General features: G+C 40.0%; 1 protein-coding gene across 5 annotated transcripts in view; it reads left to right on the forward strand.

Annotated features, from left to right (window-relative positions):
* The first annotated feature begins 457 nt into the window (after positions 1 to 457).
* The window catches only part of TERT (telomerase reverse transcriptase), a 30,703-nt gene continuing 12,850 nt past the window's right edge, over positions 458 to 18,310 (forward strand). For all 5 annotated transcript variants that reach the window (XR_001874497.1, XM_017813280.1, XM_017813282.1 and 2 more), the window contains exons 1-8: positions 458 to 918; positions 2,004 to 3,888; positions 6,855 to 7,050; positions 11,309 to 11,498; positions 12,479 to 12,661; positions 13,936 to 14,097; positions 14,479 to 14,574; positions 16,503 to 16,588. Coding sequence is in view for 4 of the 5 variants with exons in the window: in XM_017813280.1 (XP_017668769.1) it covers positions 691 to 918; positions 2,004 to 3,888; positions 6,855 to 7,050; positions 11,309 to 11,498; positions 12,479 to 12,661; positions 13,936 to 14,097; positions 14,479 to 14,574; positions 16,503 to 16,588 (3,026 nt within the window). In the remaining variant the exon portion in view is untranslated. The remainder of the gene's footprint in view (positions 919 to 2,003; positions 3,889 to 6,854; positions 7,051 to 11,308; positions 11,499 to 12,478; positions 12,662 to 13,935; positions 14,098 to 14,478; positions 14,575 to 16,502; positions 16,589 to 18,310) is intronic.

Raw genomic sequence — 18,310 nt, forward strand, 5'->3', positions numbered from 1 at the left:
ATTTGGCTTCTTAATTCATGAGTTCGGAGAGAAACCCAGGAGCAGCCACTTGGGTTCATCTCCACCGTAACCTCTCCTACAGCGGCTCCCATTTCAGACAGATCCTCAACGGAGGGGTGATCCTGGGGGAAAAAAAAAAAAACACCCAAAAAAACCAACAAACAAACGGTTCCTTGGAGGGGAATCCAAGCGGATCGTTCCCGAGCTGTGGAGCTGGACAGCGGCCTCCCGGCCCGCCCCGCCCCGCCCCGCCCCGCCCTACAGCGGCTCCCATTTCAGACAGATCCTCAACGGAGTGATGATCCTGGGGGAAAAAAAAAAAAAAACACCCAAAAAAACCCAACAAACAAACGGTTCCTTGGAGGGGAATCCAAGCGGATCGTTCCCGAGCTGTGGAGCTGGACAGCGGCCTCCCGGCCCGCCCCGCCCCGCCCCGCCCCGCCCCGCCCGCCGCCCCTCTGCGACCACGTTGGGGGTGTGCGGGCGCTGCAGCCGCGCTGCGGGTGTGCGAGGGCGTTTTCTGCAATTTATTTAAATTTTTTTTTTCCTTTCCCCTAATACTTTTATTTGTTTATTTATTTATTCGTTAAGCGGCAGTTCCCCGTTGCCCGGCGGCGGGGTGGCGGAGCGGAGGGGTCGGAGGGGAGCAGCGGCCGCCCCAGGTGGCCCCGTGTGCTCCTTGGCCGCAACATGGCGGGCAGGGAGCCCTTCGCGGCCGTGGTGTCCGCGCTGCGCGGCTGCTACGCCGAGGCCACCCCGCTGGAGACCTTCATCCAGCGGCTGGGGGAGAGCGGCCCCGGGGACGCCGAGTTGCTGCGGGGCGACGACAGCCCCCGCTACCGGACTTTCGTGGGGCAGTGCCTGGTGTGCGTCCCCCGCGGCGCCCGCCCCATCCCCCGGCCCTTCACCTTCCAGCAGGTAGGAAGGAGCCCGGGGGGCGAGGGGCGGCCGCGGCAGCGCAGCCCTCGCCGGGCGGCGAGAGCCCTGCCGGAGGCCCGGGCGGCGGCGGGGGCTTTCTCGGGGGGCCGCTTCCTGCCCTCCATGTGAGCGCGGGGGCGGCGGCGGCCCGGGGCCCCTCGTGGCCGCTGCCCGCCGGGCCTCGGCTGCTCCCCCACAGCCTCCGCCGCTGTCGGCCCGAGGCAGCGGCGAGCGGTGGGGGATCACCGCCCTTCCCCTTCTGGAGGGTGGGTGAGCAAAGTCCATGTGCTGGCGGGTGGAGAACGCAAAAGGTCTGCGTGCATGGGGCTCCCCTGCCTCCCCGCTTCCGCTGCGGGGTCGGGGTGAACAAACCGAGCGTGGCCGGGGAGCGGCTGGAAAGGGAAGGGGCCACTTTCCCGACCTACTCTTGAGAGGTTAGAGGAGAGCGGAGTAGAAAGGGTTGCGGGTCGGCCTATAAGCAGAGGAAACTTTTCAGAGAGGAAAGGCTGCTTTTCTCTCAGTGCTGCCGCGTGTGTGAGCAAAGCCGTGCTATGGTAGGAAGCGGCCTTCGCGAGCTTGTTGAGTGGGTTTTAGAATTGCGTACGGAGTCGTTTAGTTGAACTTTTCTTTACATAAAAGGAAATGGAGGCCTCAAGAAAATGAGCGTTAGTTCCCTGGAGGTTAGAGCCTGCGCGAGCACGTATCCACGAACGCGTGTCTACAAACTTGGATCTAGGAGCACGTATTTACGGGCACAGTGACCTGAAGGCCTTGGAGTCTGGGTTGCTGAGGGAGCCAGGGGGAGTAGTGTAGGGTGTTTCCTGGGAATGAAAACCAGGATCAAAAGGGCAGACACTAAAAAGACTTCCTTAAAGTCGTAGGTTTACGTTACTACATGTGAACACCTCGTGGTACACTTGAAGAGTCTTTCTTTTTGGGTATGGCACTTGGGAATCACTAATACTGCTTAGACAGCTGATGTCTAGGGCCGTGTGTCTTGCCTGTTTTTTTATTTAAAAGATACGTTGTGGTTTATGGAAGAGTTGGTGAAAAAAGCTAATTTTCTTTTTTCTTTGTTTCTTCAGTTATCTAGTCAGAATGAAGTCATCACAAGAGTTGTGCAGAGACTATGTGAAAAAAGAAAGAAGAATATCCTTGCATATGGATACTCCTTAGTGGATGAAAATAGTTCTCCTTTCCAAATCATACCATTATCAAATATATACAGCTACTTGCCCAATACTACCACAGAAACTCTTCGTATCAACGGCCTCTGGGAAACAGTGTTGAGCAGGATAGGGGATGATGTGATGATGTATTTATTAGAACACTGTGCAATCTTTATGCTGGTTCCCCCTAGTAATTGTTACCAAGTTTGTGGGCAACCAGTTTATGAACTTATCTCACAAAATGTAGACTCATTCCCAGTATTTGTTAAACAGAGATTCTCAAAGCGTAAGTGTAATAGCTTGCTTGACTATGTGCAGAAAAGACTTAGTTTTCATAGAAAGTATCTTTCAAAGTCACATAGGTGGCAATGCAGACAAAGACTTAACGATAATGTCTCCAGCATGGGAAATAAAAAAAATAGCAACATACGAAGCTTAGTGTCCAGTTACCAGTATTCTGCAAAAGATGTTTCTAAAGCAAGCAAACAGATCAGAGTGGTCACTGAACATCTGGAAAAAACAAATAGCTACAGTTTATGTTTGTCATCTACAGCACCATCTCTAAAAAGGAAGCTTCACAGGGAACAGCTTGAAATTCCAGCTAAGAGAGCAAAAGTAGAGGAGAAAGTGAGAGACGAAAAGGCTTGTAAAGTTACTCCTCATGTAAACCAAAGTAGTTCCAAGAGATATGAAACTGGGTATGTAGCATCACATCCTGAAAGCCTCATTAAAAATAACCACATTTCTCAAAGAAGAAACAGTGCTATGTCTGGTCCTTCTTTAGTTCACACATCTCATGAGAGGAAGAAGTTTGTGGCAGGTGAAAGCTTTCTTCTGCAAGGAGTTCAGAGTAACAAACCTTTGAAGTCCAGCATTGAAATGCAAGCAGAATCCCATAGGAAAGGAGTAGAGATGCATATGTGTGAATCTCAGGTGAATTCTGTACAAATGAAGCCCGTGGAGGGTAATTCTTCAAAATGCAGAAGGCGGGAAAGTTCCCTGCATAGTTTGGCAAAGAAGTTACCAAATAGACTCCTGCATTCTGCTGTATACATTGACAGGAAGTCTATTCTGTATTCTCACAGGAGTTTCCGAGAATGTTTTCCTAAATCATTTTCTCTGAATCGTTTGCAGGGCTGTCAGGCAGGTGGAAGAAGGCTTATAGAAACTATATTCTTAAGCCAAAATCTGTTGGAGCAAAGGCATAACCAAAGTCTGCCACATCGCAGCTGGAGAAAGAAGAGGTTGCCCAAACGCTACTGGCAAATGAGACATATATTTCAGAAACTGTTAAAGAACCATGGAAAGTGTCCTTACTTAGCTCTCTTGAAAAAAAATTGCCCTGTTTGGATATCTGAAAGTGGGAGAAAAACCAATCTGCCTCGTCAGGCAGAGGTTCATGAGCAAGCAGAACAGTTTGGGAAGGAGCCTACTAAATGTGTGACAAGCAGCAGATGTGAATCTGGTCACAGTGTTGTATCAGGCAACTTACGTGCCCCTCTTGCAAAATCTGTGTGTGGAGAGTTGCAGAGAAAGGAGCAAAACCCAGGAGAGGCGTGTGATTCAGCCCTCGGGGAGCTCCTCAAGCAGCACAGCAGCCACTGGCAGGTGTACATGTTTGTGAGGGAATGCATGGACCAGGTTATCCCTGCTGAGCTTTGGGGTTCAAACCATAACAAGTGCCGGTTCCTAAAAAATGTGAAAGCATTCATTTCCAGGGGGAAGTTTGCTAAGTTTTCGTTGCAGGAGTTGATGTGGAAGATGAGAGTGAATGACTGCATGTGGCTTCGTCTAGGCAAAGGTACTTATTATAGTAAGGAACTAAGTGGTGGGGCTGTCACATGATTGGTATTCGTGTTTAAGGTGGGAAGGGGAGGATATTGAATCTGGAGTCAGAATTCCTGAGTTCATTGATAAAAACCATTGCTGAGAGCAAACCTAATAATGTTTGTAACCGATGGTGGAAGCACGCTTAAGCCTGCTTTCCTCCCAAAACTTGTTTGCGTTCATGCTTTTTGTGTTTAATAGAATGATGTCTTCATAAACATGAATTCAGAACCTGGGCCAAACAAAAAGCAAACCAAAACTCCTTCCCATCCACTCCTACCATCCAAATTGCAGTAACTGAAAATCCATTGAAGTATGACCTAAGCATGTAAGGAATAAATGCAGTCTGCCTGTTTGTCACCGTAAGCCTTCATAAAGAACTGAAAGCAGATCAAGACACTTGCAGTGGAATGTGTTTATCTGCTATGGGAGGGAAAAAACAGGGTTTTTTTTACCCCCTCACATCAGCCCTGTGAGAAAGATGTGAGTATGGGACCCATTCAATACAGGGGTTGCCCAGCATAGAATCACAGAATGATTTGGGTTGGCAGGGACCTTAAAGATCATCTTGTTCTAACTCCCCTGCTGTGGGCAGGGACACAGTCCACTAGACCAGGTTGCTTAGAACCCCATCCAACCTGGCTTTAAACACTTCCAGCAATGGGATGTCCACAACTTCTCTGGACAACCTGTTCCAGTGCTTCATCACTCTCAGAATGAAGAATTTCTTCTTAACGTCTAATCTAAACCTACTCTCTTTCAGTTTAAAACCATTGCCCCGTGTTCTATCACTACACGCCCTTGTAAAAAGGTCTGTCACCTTCTAGAGACCTTCTCTAGGATCAAGAGACCCTTGATGAGCACTGCTTCAGGCTGTGTGCTAGGTGGTGCAGAAGTCACCTCACTGAGTGGTTCCTGGCTAAAAGCTTTCATAAGGGCAACAGATGAGTGCTCCAAATTCTGTGTGAATCCATTTCTGTTTAGTCCTCTTTTCAGATGACAGGTAAATCTTGCTTCCCTCAGGTTTGTTCTTCAGACACTATGCTAAGATTTAAATCTAGGCTGAAGCTGTGGTTCTGTCGTTGATTGCTGTAGGATCTAATGCGTATTTTCATTTTTCCGTGCTGCTGTTCTCCATCTATAAAATATGGATTGCACTTCCTTAACTAGTATGTTTGCAGTATTTATTCTTAGCTGGTATTGTACTTGGATCCTACAGTAATGTGAGCTGAAAATGGTATTCCTTTGTTAAAAGGTGTAGTAAGTGCTGAAATTACTACAGGTTCTTCGTAGTGTCAGAGGGAGATTTAAAAGTGATGTTTGAGAACTGATGTCAAAAGTAGGGGAGGTTACACTTTCAAAAGAAACTTAAATCTTGGAAATATGTTGTTTCTTGCTTTAGAAACTATAGTTCAAAAACATGCCTTTCAAAATGCTGAATATTTAAAAGGAGTTAAATATTTTTTAAGGTTTTATTCTAAAATATACGCTTGGTTCATAGTCATTTGGAACATCTTATCTTTAAAAAATGTAACACCCTCTTGTTCTCTGGCTGTATTCCAGGTAAAGCAACACATAAGGTTGATTTTAATTTTCATGAAAGTACTCCATTGGGATTGAAGTTTAAACACGCATTTACTTTGCTGCACTGGAGGTGGGGTTTTTTCCTCCAAATGCTGTAGTAGTGGTTTCTTGTCAGATCCCTGAATTGTAGTCATCATTTACATCTGTTGTCAGGAACTTAGGAAAAAAATAATCTAGTTCCAGAAGAGCTACTAGTTCCAGATCAGCATCCTGATTTAATTTGCGTATTACCAGTGCACATTGCAACTCTTCAGTTAAAGAGTTTTGTAACAGTCATTGGACTTTTTCATTGGTGTTACTTGGCTTCTGTTGAAGTGAAAACTCTTTATGGTAGTTGTTTCTTAGGTGCTGTAAATACATGAAAATGTCTCTGTCCTGAAGCACACAAAAACTAAACAAGGTAGAGAACTGGAAATTTATTTCCATTTTATAAGTTTCACTGTTAAGCTTCAGCTCTGTTATGTCAAAATTAAGCTGTTTTTAACTCATTTGTGCCATAATCATGATTTGTGCTATGCAGCTAAACTAGTATTTCTGTACAGTTTCTTTAAATGTCCTGTTTTCTTTTGCTAAATTCTACTTTTTAAATTTAATTAGAAAAATTATGATTGGAAGTTGGCAAAAAAATTATTATTGTAGCCCAGGGTTTTATTCCGTGCTTATCCATATTTAGACATCATTACAGATCTATGTGGCCTTAAATTGGACAGTAGTTAGGAATGTTCTGTGTTCATAATTATTCCCCCATCTACATATTGAAAGTGCATATGGACTTGGGGTGATTTGAATTTTTGGTTTTTTTTCTTTTACTGCAGCAATAGGTTTTATATAGGATGTCTGAAATAAAGCCTAACCCTGAAATTAATTTTCAGGGAATTGGGAAATCTGAATATCATTCTCATCCCCAAGCCATCCCAGTTTAATTTTGTTCTTTTTTTACAGTGTACCTAAGTATTTTCAGCCTTTTGCTTCCTTTTTAAAAAAAAAAGTTTAATGTTGTAGTAGATTTGTTTCTTTTTATTTTACCTTTCCTTTCACAATATTCTTGCCATTGTGCATTAATGGTCTTGCCCAGTCAATGCTGGGGGAAGAAAGTAAGTCTTTGGACTACTAATGGCATGTGTTTGTATCCTCTTTGTACGTTTGTCACTGCAGATTAGTTTCTGTGTTTTACTTTAAGCTTGGGTCAGTCACATTAATGCCGGTGCAGATTTGGAGTGCCAGCTTGCTTCTTTTCTTTCAGCTGACCTCAAGCTAAGGAAATAATGTTGTGTGTGGGTTTTTTGTGTGTTCTGTTTCTTTGCTCATACAAATAGTTGATAGTTACTATAACTACCTTTGAATTGTTTATTGAAGGTGATCACTTTGTTCCTGCCGACGAACATTGTTTCCGTGAAGAACTTTTGGCCAAATTCCTGTACTGGCTGATGGATACGTATGTTGTTGAGTTGCTCAGATCATTTTTCTATATCACCGAGACCATGTTCCAGAAAAACATGCTTTTCTACTACCGAAAGTTTGTTTGGGGCAAGTTGCAGAACATTGGAATTAGGTAACACAAGAAAACTAATTAAAATTCATGGAATATGTAGAAATACTGTGTTTTGTCATGTAAAGTTATATTTCTGCTTTAATTTGTTGCCCATTTATCCTCCTTTTATTTGCTTAACTTCCCAAAAGAAAATTCAACCTGTCATTGTAGCATGCAGAGTTTGTAATTTCAGAAATATTTTGTGGGGGAAAACTGATGCAAATTTAGAGTTCTTAGGTAGGAGAAACCTTTGCAATAATAAAATCCATTATGAAGAAGTTTTTGTTTTTTGATAAGTAAATTTCTTACACCTTTTAGCAGTGCGAGATAGAATAGCATAGTGATAGAATCCCCAGAGTATCCTTGTGGAAGTTCATTTTAAAAATACTCAATTTGCTTCAAGTGCCTTAATTTAAAAACAAGAAAACCAAACATCTGCTAAAATCCTGTAATACTCTACTAATAAAATTCTGACAGTAGTGTTGTGGGTTTAGAAGTGGGTTTTTTTAAGGGATTTTAGAAGCCACAGCTTCTTTTTTAGTGCAGCTGTGGAATTCCATGCTGGTTTTTGGTATTAAAAATGCATGCATGAATTCAAGTTAGGGCATTATTTAAGGTAAATTTTTAAGCAATTAAGTGAGAAAACAGGAAATACCTGAAGGCAATTTTAATGAACAGTATTGTGCACCCATCTATACTGTTCACATCTTTCAGATTTTCATTATAAAATGTTGGTGTCTGAGAGAGCTTTGGAACTGAAAAATGAGCATACTCGATATCTTGTGTTTTACTGGCTGTTCTTTATGGTGAACCTTTTCCTTTCGCAGTGATCTGTTGGTCTACAACGTTATATGTGTGATTTTTCCCCTTCTGCCCCACCACTCCCTGATTTCAACATTGATATCTCCAGTGCAGCTCTTTGCATATATGTTTGCACATAATGGGGCCTCGATCTTGTCTGCAGTTGTAGCACAGATGATGCACTTTAAATAGTAGTAGTATAATGTAATTTTCGGTCCCACACATTCTGTTTTGTCTTGTCTTCAAACTAACAGTTTTAGTTAGTGTTGCAATTAGTGTTTTATGCAGTTGTAATGTACTTAAAGGCTACTTTTTGTCATGAAGTATGATCGAGTAATTTTTACATAATAGATCTACTGCTGGTTTTACTGGGGTATGTGATTTAAAAAAAACAAGTAACTTGGGGTTTAGCTCTTTTGTCCCTCTTCCCTGTTTCCCAGAAAAACCCAAGGTGCTTTGCACTCAAAAGACCCTAATCTAGGCTCGTCTTGTTTCTTCTGATTTCCTCCCCATATATTTTCCCACCATAAAGGAAGCCCCTTCTCACCTTTGGCTCAGGAGGTCCCTGAACTGCAGATTATTGGAAGCTGGAGAAACATTCCAAGGAAGTGCTGCTGTGTGCTTGCCAAAGGCGTGTTCTAAGAACGGAGTGTTTGCTGTTGGCTACAGGATACATAGTTTATAAGGACTTTTAGTCTGATCCCAACAGCTACACTTAAGCTTCGCTGACTAGGGCTTTCAGCACTGCTTTTTCCAGTGTGTAGTCCAATGTGAAGTCTGCCAGTGGTCCAGTTTACTGCATTCATACACGTGGTCAGCTGCCTACTTCACATGGGAGGAGAGAAATTGGGAGTTACAGATATTGGGAAACAAGTGTTTATGGCTGCCTTGGCCATTTTGAGGCTGTCCAAGCACTGTCCTCTCTTAACCAGACAGTGTTTTCAGGCACTGTTGGTGAATCAGTGCCAAAGGCTGTTGAGCTGCTTCCATCTTTCCTGGAGGAGGAGTATCTGGTGGCCTCAGTTGTTCACTAATGGCTGTTCTGTGATTGTTCTGGTTCTCCTCAGCTGGAGCTGCTCAAAGCAATTGTTCACAGCTGGTTTGCAGGAAGGCATTTGTAGCTACTAATTCCTTTCCATTTCTTCTGCATCTTCCTTTGGAAAAAGAAAAGGGATGGAACAAGCATGGGCTGAGTGAGCCTGGATCTTACTTGTGAGCTTACCCTTGCACTGCATTGTCATTAGGGAGTAAATCCTCGTCCTGAAGGACTGTCCATATGAGTAGATCATCCTGTGCACAATCCCTCTCAAGGATACAGGCTGTTGTTCTGACAGGGGACCTGGATCTCCATGTTTGCCTTGCTGCATTGGTGGTGTGAGTGTGCAGGTCATTGCGCACAAACAACTTTGTGTTGATTTTTGAAGCTATACCAAACTTCATACCCCAAATTAAGAACAGTATTTACTAAGAAAAAAATATTTCATGATACGTTGCTTCAAGTTCCATGGCCTGCAGAATGTAAAGTTATGTTTTAAAAATAGTGAGCGCAGTGCTGTGGTGACAGCACATGTTTTAATGCTCATGCCCTCCCTGCCTGTGCCATGTACAGTGGCTGCTGAGGATTAAAAATGCTGTAGAAATTCTGAATCTCACCCATGAGACTGCAGTGAGATGTCAAAAGACAGCAGGACCATCCATTCAGCTTCTTCCAAGTTCCCATGCTTAACAGTGTTGTGAGTGTGCCAGTGAGAGCACGGTTCAGTGCCTGCTGCATTAGCACACAGTCAAAATCATTAGCAATGCTATAGATGCCATGAAATAAGCAATGAATGTTGCTGAAGGCAAAATTACATGCAATTCTACAGCTGGCCAGAGGTAGTAGTGAAAATCTGCCAATAACTGGTCTTTGTTTTCAGTTTCAAAGGATGTCTTTATTTTTTTTATATAGTGATTGAGGTTGATTGTGAATTTTTTTCCCCTCCCATCTTGAATGTGAGCTAAAGAGGGATGGAGATTTGATAATTCATTTTTTTCTATTGAACTGGAGTCACTTGATTTGTCTTGGTGATCTACCTAATACTATAGTAGAGGATGAAGTTTTATGTGGTCAGGAAATAATGGAATTCTACAAAAAATAGTGATCTCTATCTGTGGAAAAGCAGATAGGTCCTTTCTGCTTTACTTTGGGCAGCATCTGTAACAGGAATTTAATTCCAAAGTTGGAATATAAATCCTCAAAACTCCTTCTCAGTAATAGCTCAGCTTGCCTGCCCTGGGTTGTATACCTCAGATCCCAACAATCCCAAGCAGCTGGATCGTTAGCTTGTATGTGAGTTGTGCTGGCATACGAAGGCATACAGACGTATACAAAGTATTTGTGTGCCTCTTGTACCTGCATCCTTGCCTTCTTGGGTGTCTCCCAGTGCATGCTTACCAGGTTTCCACCGTCCACCAACTGCCTTTTGTGGTAGTGTGGCCTCCTTTTGCTAACCGTCCCAGTGAGGGATGTGAAAAGTCTTCATGCAAGTTTAGATTCACGTTCCTTCTTTTGCAGGGACTTGAATTGCCTAGGTTCACTTCACAGCAGAGTACCACAACCAGTAGACTGTAGGGCTTTTTAGCATGGCACATTTTGCCATTCTGAACAATACAAGCAGTGCAGGAGATTGATCCAGGTCTTTTATGTTGCAAGTGGGGTACTTTAATGCTGCATCTAAAGTAAAAGCAAGGGCTTTTGCTCCACCTCCTTTTCCTGTCTCATTGTATGGGAAAGTATTGATTCGGGCTAAGCTACACTGAGCTGTAAATCCTGAGGGGTGTCTGAGGGGGAAACACATTTCCCAGTAAGATGAACTTACAAAGCTCAGAACTGTGACTTGGGAGCCTTTGGTTTTTCATTATTTTCTGCTGTTCACTTCAGCTGACAACTGCACATCAGGTCAGTCCTGGATAGCTAAATGCCCTTATGTTGTGTATGTATCTTATCATCTCAGTTAATTATAACTTTTAATAAGTAGTAGGTCCCCTAGGTGTTGGGAGTGGAACAGCCCATTACAGTGTGTAAGTCTTTCCTTGGAGCTTTCCTAGCATAGTTTTCAGAAGGTTCTATTGAACTTTGTTAATGTCTTTCAAACTTCTGAAACCATCAGAAATATACGGCATCCTGCTTCTTGCGTAAAACATGTGTCATAACGTTCAAATGTATTCTGCTAATCTGTGCTTAAATTTTAATTTGTGTTAATTAAGAGAGGATTTTATTGGCATCAAGCAGAAATGTGTACTCCCTTGTTATTGTATTACATTGTCATTAAGACACTGTGAAATTTTTCTGAAACTTGGGTTTCCGTGTCACTTTCTGCAGAGGTTAATATTTGTATTATCTTAGAAAAATATTTGGCATCAGTTATCATAAAGATATTACACGCTTTAACTTACCGCCTTTCCCACTGCTTACACTAAGGGTGTATTTGTATTTCAGAAACCATTTTGCCAGAGTACATCTACGGCCTTTATCTTCAAAGGAGATTGAAACTGTCCGTCAAAAAAAATTTGTTCTTATGGCATCAAAGCTCCGGTTTATTCCCAAACTAAATGGGTTAAGACCCATAGTAAAAGTGAAAGGTGTTGTTGAAGCACAAGCATTCAGCAGGGAAAGCAGAGAAAAGAAGGTTTTTATTTTCATTGTTTTTTTATGTGTATTTGTTGTAGACAGCTAATAAACTGAGTAAGGGTTTTTGTTACAGCAAACTAGTTTTGATGTGGTGAACTGAAACATTCTAATCAGAATGACTGAATTGCTCTGTTACAACTTAACTTCTCCCTTCCCAATGCTTAATTACCATTAGCCTTCAGTTCCAGAATCACATACTTCTGTTTGCAAGCCTGTCTTATGGAAATGAGCCTAACAGAATAGCATGGCTTGTCAAGTAATCCCATTTTGTTTGGGATGGATAAGTCTGGCCTGTTGGGATTTACCTGAATACTGATTGTGCATGTCGATTGACTAGTTGTCTGTGGAGCCAGATCAGTCCAGGGAGCTGAACAGTGATGAACCGGGTGTGTTACAGAAGAAGGTCTAAGAAGGGCAAGGAAGCTGGATTGAGCACAGAAGGGAGATAGGAAGGAAGCTGAGAATAACTCCAGTGTGGGAACAGAGACAGAACATGCAGTGCACAGTATAATCTATTTAATCTTTGCTATCATATGAAGTACCTCTAGAAGCTCACCATAAAGTTAGCATAAAGTCTCAGGGCGCATGTTCTTTTCGCTATTCTTATTGCAGTCATTACCTCCAGCAGAGAGAATGAATGATATTTAAGAAATTACCTTCAAATCAGTGGCAGTTTTATTTGGTGGTGTTCATCTGTTTATCTCTGTAACTGCTGATTTTCAAGAGTCAAGTACAGAAACAAAAACATTTTCTATAGGATTTAACTGTACCAAAAAAAAAAATTCTCTAAGGCTGTTTTATTACTTCCAGGTAGTTGCTGCAGTGATATTCAGGCTTTCTGAAAGCTTCTGTTGACCAAAATAATATATTAAATACATAAATTTAGTCTCAAACTTAATCTAAACATGAAATCTCTGTATTTCACAGAATTTAATATGTTCCAACATAATTTGAGGTGATTCTCTTTGGTCTCTTTAGATGCATCATTACAACACTCAACTAAAAAATCTATTTAGTGTGTTAAACTATGAACGGACTATAAACACCAGTTTATTAGGCTCTTCTGTGTTTGGGAAAGATGATATCTACAAGACATGGAAGCAGTTTGTTATGAAGGTTCTTGAATCTGGTGGTGAAATTCCTCATTTCTACTGTGTAAAGGTATGTATTTTTAATTACGTATTCACACTAGCTTTTCAAAACTGTCTTTTGCAGTTACTTTTATAACTGTAACAGCTGTGATCTGACTGCATAATTGTTTCTTTTTCAAAATAAACCTTTGTGCATACCTAACACATACTCGGGTTGGTTTTCTGGTGTGAGTGGTTAGTTGCTTTTTTGTGAATGGGTGTCCCTGCAGTAGTGCTTCCTGTCCTTGGATATTTTTGTGTCCATCTTTCTGTGATGTAGAAGCTCTTGCTTCTGTACATGCACTGGATTTTTGAAGTTACATTTATACATTGGGTATAAAAATGGGACAAAGATAAAAGCTCAGATGTGCTTTTTGAACCATCATCCCAAATGAAAACCAGAAAAACTTGCTATGTGCATTTGGATAAATTCTGTGTCTTTTAAAAAATTGGTCTGTTCTATCTCAGTATCATTAGTTTCTGTTGAAAATGAACACTTCTAGTGTTTTTTTCCAACACGTTCCTTCTTCCACTTTGGAAAAGTGAGTGCTTGTCGTATCCTACTATTTGAAGGATTTTCTTCTTCACACTTTTCAGTTATGTCTATCAGGCAATATTTTGTGTTTGAGCTCAATTCATAGCTTTGAATTGGGGCAATGTATACAGATGTATGTAAATTACACATTTATTTATATTATAGTGGGATGACTGTTGTGTCTCATATGTTAGTTGGCGTACTACCCTTTCAGTGATTGTCTCATTATCTTTCAAGCCAAAGGATCATGTCATTGACATAATATGCAGGTTACTAAGATTGTTGCTTCTTTAGAAGAGTTTCGGTTTTGACTTTGACAAATGCAAGCAGAGGTTGGATTGCAATATGAGGTTTAGGAAAGGTAAAATATGTAGGTTTGCAGCTTTCCAAAAGCATAAGATGTCACCTCTGTGATCATATAGCAAGGAAGGTTTCTTCAAATATTTAAACATATAAAAATATGAGAAATTAATTTAAATGATTGAGGGTTCATTGTTGGATTTAAGTTGCATATGGTGTCATCTTTTGAATTGTGCTAAAACTGATAGTTTGGATATCCCTTATAAGGGAATGCTCATAGATGAGTGGGGAAGAATTTTTCAGATAAGCAATGAGTTTTTGTTTTGTCACAGATTTGGACTGAATAATGCAGTAATTCCACTCCTATATGATTTATATTTTGGCCTTGCTTATATACTCTTTTTTATGCTACCACAATATTTGCAGCTATACTGATGAATACGCAGTGGAAGATATTTCTTGTATTTCAGGCTGATGTGTTCAGGGCTTATGATACCATTCCTCATGATAAACTTGTGGAAGTGATTTCGCGGATCTTAAAGCCTGAGAAAAGAACTGTCTACTGCATACGGCGCTATGCTGTGATTATGATTACCACAAGTGGAAAAGCCAGGAGGTTCTATAGGAGACATGTATGACTTGCTGATTTCTTCTGTTTGCTGTAAATATATTTTGGTCCAAGGAAAGATTTTATCTATAGCTGGTTTTAGCTTTTTATAGTTGCAATTTGAATACTTCATAAACCCTTTTTTTAATAGTGTTTGATATTTTCCAGAGGTAGAAAAGCTTCTTTTTTCTCTGTACTTTTTAAAGTTTTTCCTCACTCATAGTAAGAATAAAGATAAATGTGTTGTGGAAATAGGGGTTTGTGAGGGAGACATTTCATTTTAACAGTAGCAGAATCGTTGTTTTAAAATAACTGGCCCTTTGACCTTCACTGAATAAAAAAGTCTATGATTGAATTTTCTATTGCTTTTGTTGTTTATTTCTTCACAATTTATGCAAATATGCAGGTTTCTACTTTCAAGGATTTTATGCCAGACATGAAGCAATTTGTGTCCCAGCTTCAGGAGAGTTCCTCATTGCAAAATGCAATAGTAGTTGAGCAGGTAAGTATTGTGGGGCTTCTTTTCAACTGGAAAAGAAAGCTACAGAAGAATTAGAGAAGAATGGAATTTTTGATTGAATGTACATATTATGTAGTGACACCACTTCTAGTTACCCAGCACCTTCTGTAGAAAGACTTTTGTCATCTCTTCTGTGATGTTTATAACAGGCTCTCAGTGTTCAGTGGGAGCAGTGCACCAGGTAATAAATCTGACAAAATGTCCTTCTAGACTTTTCCCACATTTTCTCACTGTTGTCTCAAACTTTCATTTTAACCAGTGTTTTCTTTTTCCTAACTTCATTGTTTCTTGTAAGAGTTTTCAAGTGAGAAATTAACGATCTAATAAAGAAGGACTTCAGCACTTGCTGTCTAAAAACATGAGAGTGAGAAAAATGTATTATAAGTCAAGTAGCTAAGAATGTGGCGTCTTGAATAGCAAGCTTCACAGAATAGAAAGATAACTTTTTTTTAAGAGCTTATTTTATGCCTCATCAGAGAGCTCATTTTAAAGATTACCTGCCAAGGTTGATAAGAATGAATTCTTCTTTAGACCATTTAATGCAACACAAAATAAGAAACTCTTACAGTTTTTATTTAAAGAGATTCCTCACTTTCAATGAAATACAGTATGGTTAAAAATTACCTGTATTTTATATTTACTCCAACTGAGACTTTGTTGTAAGAAGCAAGCATCCTTCTGTTTTAATTTTTGGGATGCCAGTGTTTGTTCCCAAGACTTCCTTCTGTGCCAGGAGCATGACAGAGAAAGGCATAGATGTAGGTGATATGCTCAGTTTCTTAATGCGTTTTATTGCTTGGAATCCTGGTGTCCTATAGTAATAACATCATACAAGATTACCTGAGCAGCAGATGACCAAACAGGTATTTTCTAACAGGCTAATAATTCCCCTTTAAATTTTTCTTTTCTAAACCTGCCAGTGGAAAATGACAAGGTTGACATAAGGTAATTTCTGACATACGAGTAAAATGATCTTGTGCATCTGTGGACGTAGGAGTAGAATATACAATGTGACTGGTGTACAATTCCAGGATCCTACAAAAAGCAGAAAACCTAATGAGTACATGGATGAAAATGAAAACTAGCTGGATCTCTGATGCTGTATAAGTACATTTTGTTTTGTTCTTTTTTTCCAGTGTACATTTGATTTAGATAACTATGCTAGATATTGTGTGAACAGCAGCATTCTATTTCAAAGTATTTTACATTTGAAAGCAATTTGTGTGTCATTATTTTAAAAGAACAAAGTATTCTGAGAAAAGTATCATGTCAGGCCAGGTGTTCTGTACGGCTGTCAGAAGTTGGGTGCATTCGTCTGCTGTCTAATCTATGCAAGTAGGAATTAATTCTGCTTTAGTTTGCATGAAGTCATTGTTAAAGGTATTCAAACTCTTCTAAATGGATTTTTTATTACAGTTTTTAACACAAAAAGCTTCATAAATATTAGGCGGACAGGCATGCATGGAATCATTGGTAATATCTGGCAAAGTAGGTGTTTTGTAGCAGAACTGGTAATGAGTGTATCTAGACTTGGGAAATCTTAACAGAATCCTAACTTTGTCACAACAGTTACAGAAATTGTCCTACAGGACAGAAACTGACCAAAAGAGCGAGGTCTCATAGATTGTAATAATCCAATATAATTTGCCAGCACCTTAAAAAGTGGGTTTAGATATGTTCAGTTTCTCCTAATGCAAAACAAAAAAAAAGAACACCCAACAAAAAATTAACTTGGTGGATGTGAGCAGCTTTTTAGTATGTATATCCAGATCTTGGGTTTAGGGTTTGTTTTTTCATTTACTTAGAGGTTTGAACTGCTATAGTCTACCTTTTTTAAGATTTCTGTGCATCTTCAAAGTTTATACTATATTTTTAGTTTCAAATCTTGTTTTGTTTTGTCCCATTTCTAGAGCTTAACTTTTAATGAGACAAGTACCAGCCTGTTTAATTTTTTTCTTCAAATGATACGTAACAACGTCCTGGAGATTGGGAACAGGTAAAAAAGAAGTTAGTTTTTCTTTGTATAGCATGCTTGGTTTGTTTGTTTGTTTTCTGTTAAGGATACTTTTAATTGGCTCAGGAGACTTTTGATAGCTATTTTTAAAAGATTTTTATTTCATGTTAATTTGAAATTAAGCTCCAAAAAAGTGTGAAGAGTTTGGAATCAAATTTATACTGAATAAAATTTCTCTTTCTTACCTGGATGATGTTACCTATACACAGAATGCATTATTTCATAGATATGTAACCTTCTTCATCTAGGACTTTAAGTGTAATTCAAAGGGAAAATACTTAAAAATGTTGGGATCCACAGTGGTGAAAAAAAGCAAGGTGCCATCCAAACAAAAGCCTTGTTTAGTCATTTCCCTGTAGTGTAAAATTAAACCTTTTCTGCATGATTTTCCTATTTGGCAAGTTACAGTAAAAATCAACGGCAATAGCAATAGGAATTAAAATTTGGCAGCTCCAGAATTAAGAATCAGATGTTATAGAGGGTAGTAATGCAGATTTCTTCTTGCGTTGCTAATGTGCTAACGTTTTACCTGTTGGTGGCAAATGTGTACCATGTCTAGAAAGCAAGTGCTTACATGATCTTTATTTGTAAATTCAGAGTGAGGTGTATTAGAATGAATACCTTCTTGCTCTTGAAGAAATACCTTTATTTTAGAATATTTAATCTCAAAGGACTGAAGGAGAGGGAGAAAGGCTTTCAAGCAGGCATACAGAAGAGCATTTATGGGTTTTTCTGGCATTGATGCTTACACTCGCTTTGGGAGGATCACGAGAATGCCGATGTGGCATGACTTTAAGAATGACTAACCAACATCAGTGTGTTTCATGAAAGTTGACTGGTTTTACAGAAAGCACAGTCTGACAAAGCCAGCTTCGCACTTACTTGAGTTCAGTCAAGCTGTAACAAGAAATACTGTTTGTACTGGAATGAGTTTGCACCTTTTAAGTAGCTTATTCTCATTTGTTCAGAAAAAAAAACCAAAACTGCAGATAAGTTTAGTGAATGAATAGACTCTTTAACTGATGGTTCTCAAAAAGCTATCACAGTCAACATTCACTTGTTTTTTTGAGAAAAATACTGATTGTTGAGCTGGGTACCTAGGAGGAATCTTTGAATACCATTTGATACATTCATCAAATGTCTGTAAAAAAGTAAAATTCCTGCTAGGAAAATTTGCAGATGACTCAAAACATAGGTAAGATCAGTGCTCAAAAGTAGTATGTGGCTCTGATATCCAGTTGCATAATTTCATTTTGTTCAACTTCACCAAGCCATTCATGTAGTAATGTTGAAATGGACATTATAACATCTCCCTATTTCAAAGAAGTGTTGTGAAAATAATTCCTGTGTGTTTTGTGAGGCATAACCCTTCTGTTGCTGCCAGCACAGAAAAAGGCACAAGTTCTTGGAGGACTTTGTCTTTAGTATCATATCTAGATTTGATACATTACTATTACTCTGTGTGGTGTCTTATGGGGTGTACACAAGCAACAAAGTAGAAGTATTAATTAACCTCCCTCTGCTATGTCTGTGTGAACTCCTTGAAGCCATGAGAAACAAATCAAGATTTACTTCTTTGCAAAATGACAACTGACAACTTCAGTGAACTTTTCAAGCAGGGCAGCGGGGAGGTTAACTATAATTACAAATAATAAAGGTTAGCATTTCACAGGATGTAGTGATTTTTCCTAACTAGAAGTAATA

The sequence above is a fragment of the Lepidothrix coronata genome, unplaced genomic scaffold (genome assembly GCF_001604755.1).
Source record: "Lepidothrix coronata isolate B3197 unplaced genomic scaffold, Lepidothrix_coronata-1.0 Scaffold40, whole genome shotgun sequence".
In the NCBI taxonomy this organism is placed as follows: domain Eukaryota; kingdom Metazoa; phylum Chordata; class Aves; order Passeriformes; family Pipridae; genus Lepidothrix; species Lepidothrix coronata.